Raw genomic sequence first — 7,329 nt, 5'->3', positions numbered from 1 at the left:
AGGAGTTTTTTTTTTTTTTTTTGGGGGGGGGGGGGGGGGGGGGAGCAGTGAATACTAATCAAAGACTTACAAAATCTCAAAGCTAGCATAAAATGAAAATAATGGTTTCAGTTATATTTGTTAATAAACAACTCACTCTAGGTTTTAAATAAGTGTTAAAATGAAAGTTTGAGTTTACAAGTAAAATCAAATCAGAGTGAGATTTTGCTAAAGCAATAAAAGATGAATTTTTACTTCAGTGTATTTGTATCTGCTGTGCAAGTCATCTTTCCTTTAATGCTCAGACATTCTGAATGTGAGCATCCTTCCTTTGGCATTCTGTGTGTGTGTGTGTGTGTGTACCGTCGGAGTCTCCACTCATGGTGAAGTCCAGCATGGCGTGGCTGAACTTGTCGTCGGCCTGCTGCTTCAGCTGCTGACTCAAACTCTCCAAGGCAGCTTTGTCCTAAACGGCACAAACAGTTCACAGTAGCAGTCGGTCAGTGTCTGAGTCATATGCTGGGAAAACATGAATGAAACTCCAAACCTGCACTTCTGACTGGCAGCTCCCATTACAACTACTCTCATATCTTTACAATCTTTTTTTCTCTCTCTCGTTTTAGACATTTGAGGTGAAAATGAACAATTGTTAAGTGTTATAAAAATATATATACATTTCCCCCCAAACAGACAAGCTGCTTGACATGTGGAAATGTTAAAAGCCTGAACACACATCTGTGTTCCCATGTAAAAGAATGTTGATTTTACTCCGGTTTGGATGTTTACTGTTATGTGAGTGTGCTGCTGATTAAGTGTGTGTGTGTGTGTGTGTGTGTGTGTGTGTGTGTGTAGCAACTCCTGGCAGCCACCTGCGAGAGTGGAGTGCGGCGGCTTGCCTCTCTCTTGCAGAGGCCCCTGAGGGTCGACGCATTAGAGGGAGAGAGCGCGGCGCGGACGAGAGCGGGGCCACGCCGCGCGGCCCCCTGGGTATTTATTACAACCAATAAAAGGCTGATTTACTGAGCATTTACATGCTTAATGCAAGCAGCCGGCACACACTGCGCTGGAGCTCGGCTGATGCTCGCTCGTGTGTGCACACACACGCACACACACACACAGGCGGCACGGCACCAGCGCCAACGTTTTACAGTTTAATTACACGATTAGGAGCTCTACCCAAAACACGGCCTTCTTCTAAAACGATGTTTCAGAAAGTGTCCTCCTCCATTTCCATGTGACCCTGGTGAGCCGGGTGGCTGCAAGCAGGGAGGGCAGAATGCTAATGAAATGCATTTTATCTATTTTTTTTTTTTTGTCCAACACTGTTTAATTGTTAGAGATAATTTCTCTCCTCCCCTCCAATAGATTGGAATAAATAGGGAAGAGGAAGAATAAAAGCTCTAAATGTTTCAAAAGTATTTCAGTTTTAATTTCTTCTGCTTTTATAAATGCATAATAACCCTCAATAGTTTGGAGTTAGTCATTTTGTATGTAAATCAGAAATATTTTAGGAGTTTTTCCCTCATTTTGCTCTAATGAAAGCCTCATTCAGTACTCGTTCCAAAAAAAAAAATAAAAGAGCACAAAATGTCTCCTCACACTTTCAGATTTTAAGATTAAATATGCACTCTCAGTTGGCTTTGTGGAGTGTGTGTGTGTGTGAGCAGAGACGGAGTGGATGACAGTCTAGTCTGACATTAAGCCCGGGTACAGTACATGGGAAAAGTGGATTGAATGGCTGACATGAGAGCGGAGACACAAAGTAGTGACAAAACTAATCCTCTAAGTGTCAGAGACGCTGCCGCCGTATCCCAACACACAAAGCCCAGAGCGGCTGAGGAACAGGAGGAGCGGGGCTGCAGAACATCACAAAGAATCACCAATGTTTCAGAAATGCTCCATATTTCCTCTTGATCATACATACAAACAATTTTAAATATCATTTATAACAAACATTTAAAGCATTTACATCAAATTTAGTCGTTTTAAAAAGTCCAAAGAATTAAATCATCTCCTCCTTTAAAATTGGCCAAAAGATTATTTTCTACATTTTCACTCTGGAAAGATTTGTTGCTGAAAAGTTTAAATTAAATCCCAGCTGACATTTATTTTGAGTGAAAATAAGAGCTTCAAATGGTTTTACTGCTACAGTTGTAACATCGGCTGCAGTGTAAATAGTCTGTCCAATTAAACAGCTATTGTCAAAATGTATGTTACTCCATAAAGAGCAGGACGGGGAAAAAATACTGTTTAGTTTAGTGGTTTCTTTTGTATATATTAGTGTTAATTAATGATTCTAAATGCAATATTTATCAGTAATATCAACATGAATACAGTAAAGCAGCAGGAGGAATAACTCCTGCTCTGCTCCAGCTGATTCCAAATATGTTGAACAAATACCCAGAGTTTATGTGAGCCGCTGAGGAGCCGACGCAGTCATTTCACATTACTGTCTTCTTGACACTCCGCTGTGCCACACACACACACGCACAGACACACACACACTCTCTCTCAGAGCCCTACAGTGTGCCTCATAGACGCAGTCATTACCTCCGCGCTGCCTCCGGTTTTTACCTTATCTGGCCCCGTTTAGCTGCGCGAGGGCATTGTGTGCCGATTTACCTCCTACATGCCGCGGCGGGGACGGCACATGGCACGACAAATTACCGCGCGCCGACAATGAAGACGGTCACGGCCTGCGATGACTTCAGAGGACTCAGGGTAGATCTGTTGCATTTTTTTGTTTAGCGCACCAAATTCGGAGGCTGAGATAAAAGGCGGCAGTTTGTATTCGTTTGTGCCGAGCTCCGGATGACTGAGTGTAAATCATTTGTTGTGGGGAAAAAAAAAAAAATTCTGACACAATTAGTATTTCACCTGAGGCGGGATCTGAGAAGATCTTTCTGATGTATTTATACACTGAGTATTTCGGTAAGCCGTCACATCTCTAGGAAATGCACACCAACTCAAAATGTACACAGAATCAATTAGATTGTTAATTTGTGCAGCTGTATAAATTGATTTGAGTTCATTTAACCTTAAAATAATTAAAATTGTGCATTAAACAAACTTTAAAATAATAGAGGAAACAACACATAGTTGCTTTTGGCAAATTTCACGACTCAATGACTGGCTAGATTTTAAAATCTTTGTGCGCTGGAAGGAGAATAAAAAGAAGCTGACCTTGTCGGAGCGGCCGTTGTTGAGGCTGAGGTTGCTGACGGAGGCCATCTTGGCGTCCAGGGCCTGCTGCTCCCCCTTCAGCTGCTCCTTCATCTGCCGGGCCTCGGCGAAGGCCTTGCTCACCGCCTCGTGGTCGTTCAGGTAGGCTGTCGACGACAACGAAGACAACAAGTCTGCTGAGACGCAGACGGGAGGGACAATCTGTTAGCCATCCTGTTCAGCTGCTTTATTTTTCATAAGCACAAATTCAGATTGAGTATTAACAGCAAAAAAAAAAAAAAAGAAAAGAGAACAGCCTTTTTTATTATTATTATTGGATAAACACTCCAAAGTGTTTACTTTGAAGGTTCTCATCTGGAACAAATCTTCTTCTGAACCATAAGGTAAAGGCATTAACATACAGTTGATGAGGGGAGGTTACCAGGGCGCGCACGCGTGTGTGTGTGTGTGTGTTTTATATATCTATCTGAAAACACTCAAAGCGACTGACCACTTTGCAGCTGAGTGGAGCATGTGAGTCAGAGTTTGCCCCAGCAATCTCATCCCCTTCAACAGAACGCTGTAAGCAGCGTTACAGTCAGCAGAGGCGCCTCTTATTATTATTCTGCATGTGTGAGAATGTGAGGCGCCGCTATCTCCGCTCCCCATCGGTCCGGTTGGTTCTTAACAAAGAGCCGCTGCTGCTTTATGAGGCCTTTATCTGCGCTAATCCGCGCCGCTAATGCCATCTCGGACCAGATTATCAGCTTCAGATTGGTAATGACAGAGCCGTGAACTCTTTCAGAAGTCATAACCGGAAAATCTGGACGGGAGTGGAGCCCGACAAAAAAGAGGGTGCGGGATCAGAGGCAGGACAGAGGAGTGAGAACAGAGATGAGGAGGTGGGGGGGGTGACAGAATTGGGTGGCAGTCAATTTTAATCTGCAGTCAAAAGAAGAGGCAGCAGGGGGGTTGATAGAAATTCCTGCACACACATGATTGTGTGATTGCTTCAACTGACAGAAATGACAACCATCCAGACCAGACGAGTGAATGTGACCCAGATAAAAGGAGGGAAAGGTTGGAGGGGACGTCTTCTGCTCTCCCGCACTGCGATAACACAAGTTCTGTTTTTTTTTTCCCTCTTCTCTGCAGATGCATGCAGTACGTTCATAAGGAAACGTTCAAGTTGGGGGACTTCAGTTGTTCACTCTGTGGACTGAGACAAATGTGTGACAGTGGCGCCTACGTCTCTGTCTGGTTAGAGAAAGATGGACAGATGGAAAGAGAGAAACATTCCTCCAGGTGGAAAGGTCTTCTCAAACCGAAACACTTATATCTGGGTTCATGTTTAGGTTTACTGAATGCTAAATGTGTTGCAACAAAGCAAAAGCATCTGCTTGGGTTAAGTTGAAAAGTGTTAAAGTTTTAAGCAGATGTCTTAACGTGATATTTAGCTTAGTTACAATAGTTCCTCAGCTTTTTAATGATTGATTTAAATTTAGAAAAAAAAATCTATATTTTCTGGGAATGACAGCAAGAAAAGATCAACATGGTTTAAAAAGATGTAAAACTAATAGTTTTAAACCTACAGTTAGCATTCTAGGAGCAGACAGCCTGACTAATTAACCACCAATTATCAGTTTGTGTTGCTCTGTGAAGACCAGAACGACAAAAGAAAAATTTTGTGCAATTAGAAAGTTTTGCTAAATTTGTTATTAAAGTTTGTGCATATGAGGTAACAAGACTTTTCTTTTAGCAACTCTAGAAATAAACTACAAATTTTGATCTACATTTTATTTCATCTTTGTTTAAATGACATTAAAATGTGGAAATTGTTTACTTGTAGTTTTCCACCAGCTACATATAAACAAACAAACATCAGGGTTAAAAAGCTCTGATCTTATAAGACGTATGCGGTCTGAAAAAGAACTTGATGAAAAATTAAATGTGTTCTGCACTCAGAAGGGTTTAATCAGGTTTCATTCTGATTCCAGTTTCAATATGAATAACCCCTAAAGGCCCTCCTAATCTGCGCCCCCCTCTCTCTTCCTCAAACAGATTGCAAATCAAAACGACCACCTCTGGACCCCGTTCCAATTTGTCTGTCCACTCTGAACTTGTAAAACGGATCCTAATACAATGAGCCGGAACGCGGCGCTCCTGACCGCCTGAAACTCAGCGGCAACAGATGGAACAATGAGCTCCTGCGTATCAGGGATCTGGCCTCCACCGCCGCACACATAATTCAGCCAGGATCGCACACAAACTTAAACACTGTAATCCATTTTTCTGAACAAAAAACATCTGGGACCGAAAATCCACTAATCTGATATTAAATCCGCCGATTTGTTGAAAAACAGTGAGATTAGCCAGAATGTCAGGAAAAAAAAAAAAACTGACTTAACTGCATATGAGGAGGAGGAGGTTGGATTGTGTGTGAGGCTTTGTGTGAGTTTGAGTGTGTGTGCTGGTATTGTATGCTGGGTGTTTGCGCTGTCCTGGCTCATGTAAGAGGCTTGTCTAATCTCATTGGTGATACCTTCTGTCTGTCATCCACTCCTCTCTTTATTATTCCCCCACTTCATTGCTCTGGAAAAAAAAAAGGAAACACTAATCCTCATCTCTCTCTCTCCCATTCCCTCCCTTCTCCTCTCTCCTATGTCTCTCTCTGTCTCTTTCAGTCACTAATAAACACATAACAATGAAGCCGCCCTGCAGGCAAATAGCAGCACGGAGGAACAACACAAACACTAATTATAGCCTGTTACATATGTGTAATATTTGAACTATCAGTGCTGCATGAAAAATGGATTAGGAGTAAAAAATAGTGATTCATTTGTCATTTTTTTCTTTATGTGAGCATGTGGTTAGGAAGGATTATGGTGCTGTCATCACAGTACTGCTAGAAAAAAAAATACTGTTCTTGTTGTTATAGAAACACTTTTTCTTAAAAACTTTGAGATTTCCACTCATGGCAATGTATATTTCTTGTAAAAATGTTTGCAGCTTAAGAAACTGAGCTTGTACATCTACAGTTTGTTTAGAGACGGAGTGGGACGTTTTAATTGGTCAAAAAGCTTCGTAAGTGTTGAAGTTGTTACTGATGGAAGTAGACTCAGCTAGATATTTTTCATGTCAATAAACTGTTAAAAAGTAACTGTGTTCCCTGTTATCCCTAAAATAAAATCTGGCACCAGTGACAATTTGCCAAACCCATAAGTGCAGATCTATTTAGTCTAATTCTACGCTTTGTGCTCTGAGCTTCATTATTTATTTTACATTATATTTAGAATTTCTAATTCCACTTTCTGAACCATTTAAAAGATTTGTTGCAGTTTATTTTTAGTTTGACCAAGATAGTCAACCTTTTTGATTTTGTCAGTTTAACTTTATTTATTTTACATTGGCTGTTGTTCTCCTAATTTCACTGATTGAACAAATGAAAGTTGTTTTTGCATATTTGAACAAAGCTTGTAAAGTTATTAATCAATTTAAATGTGCTGTACTGATGCCGAGTTATAAAATAAATTTGTACATAAACACACAGCAGTTGTTCTGTATCTGATCGGTATCAGCCAACTAAACCTCATATTGATGTCGGTATGGGAAGTAAAAAGTGGATCTTTTAGCCCCTTACTAGCGTGTCTTTAGTCTCCAGTGCTCTGCTACTGTACAGGCTAGTTAAATGTTCTTACCTATTGAGCTGACTCTGGTGGATGGCGCTCCGATGCTGGAGGGCACGGCGCTGTGCTTCATGGAGCCGGCGGGACCCAGCTTGGTGGTGGCGGCAGCGGCAGCAGGAACCTGTGGGGAAGTTGGGGGGGAGTTGGGTGACTTGCTCTCGGATGCCTTAGGCTTGGCCGACAGGTTCAGTGGCTGTGCACCCTCACTGTCCTGCAAAAACCAAAACAGCACATGTTCGCCCACCGTGACCACCGTAAGGCAATTTGGAGGCGAGGGGGACGCCCTCACGTCTCCCATGACCAAGACCACGTGCCGATTTAGCCGAACCCCCATGCACAGCAGTCGGACGATGAGAAGGTGACGGGGTGCATGCCACTGCCTGTCTTCACACGACGACACACACACAGACCTTTGGGTGCAAACCCTCCCCCCCCCCCCCACCCCCTAACACATCAAAAAAAACACGCCCCCCTTAAAACACACACAATAACCACCCCAAAA

At 42.3% G+C, this 7,329-nt stretch overlaps 1 protein-coding gene and 1 long non-coding RNA gene across 10 annotated transcripts in view; one reads left to right on the top strand and one right to left on the bottom strand.

Annotated features, from left to right (window-relative positions):
* The window catches only part of sox5 (SRY-box transcription factor 5), a 105,172-nt gene that overhangs the window by 8,489 nt on the left and 89,354 nt on the right, over positions 1–7,329 (bottom strand). For 6 of the 9 annotated variants that reach the window (XM_015049901.1, XM_015049871.1, XM_015049878.1 and 3 more), the window contains 3 exons: positions 6,840–7,038; positions 3,163–3,338; positions 343–445 (listed from right to left, as the gene is read on the bottom strand). In XM_015049901.1, coding sequence (XP_014905387.1) covers positions 343–445; positions 3,163–3,338; positions 6,840–7,038 — 478 coding nt within the window. The remainder of the gene's footprint in view (positions 1–342; positions 446–3,162; positions 3,339–6,839; positions 7,039–7,329) is intronic. The other 3 variants (XM_015049858.1, XM_015049887.1, XM_015049895.1) reach the window with 3 other exon arrangements.
* On the top strand, positions 3,347–6,688 carry LOC106958150 (uncharacterized). The gene is made up of 2 exons (XR_001427095.1): positions 3,347–4,454; positions 5,203–6,688. It is a non-coding gene; the product is annotated as an uncharacterized LOC106958150 (long non-coding RNA).

Source organism: Poecilia latipinna, unplaced genomic scaffold (genome assembly GCF_001443285.1).
Source record: "Poecilia latipinna isolate Pla-1442-1.1 unplaced genomic scaffold, P_latipinna-1.0 Scaffold46, whole genome shotgun sequence".
Classification (NCBI taxonomy): Eukaryota; Metazoa; Chordata; class Actinopteri; order Cyprinodontiformes; family Poeciliidae; genus Poecilia; species Poecilia latipinna.
The sequence above is the reverse complement of the archived record's forward strand: the minus strand, read 5'-3'. Positions and strand labels throughout refer to the sequence as shown.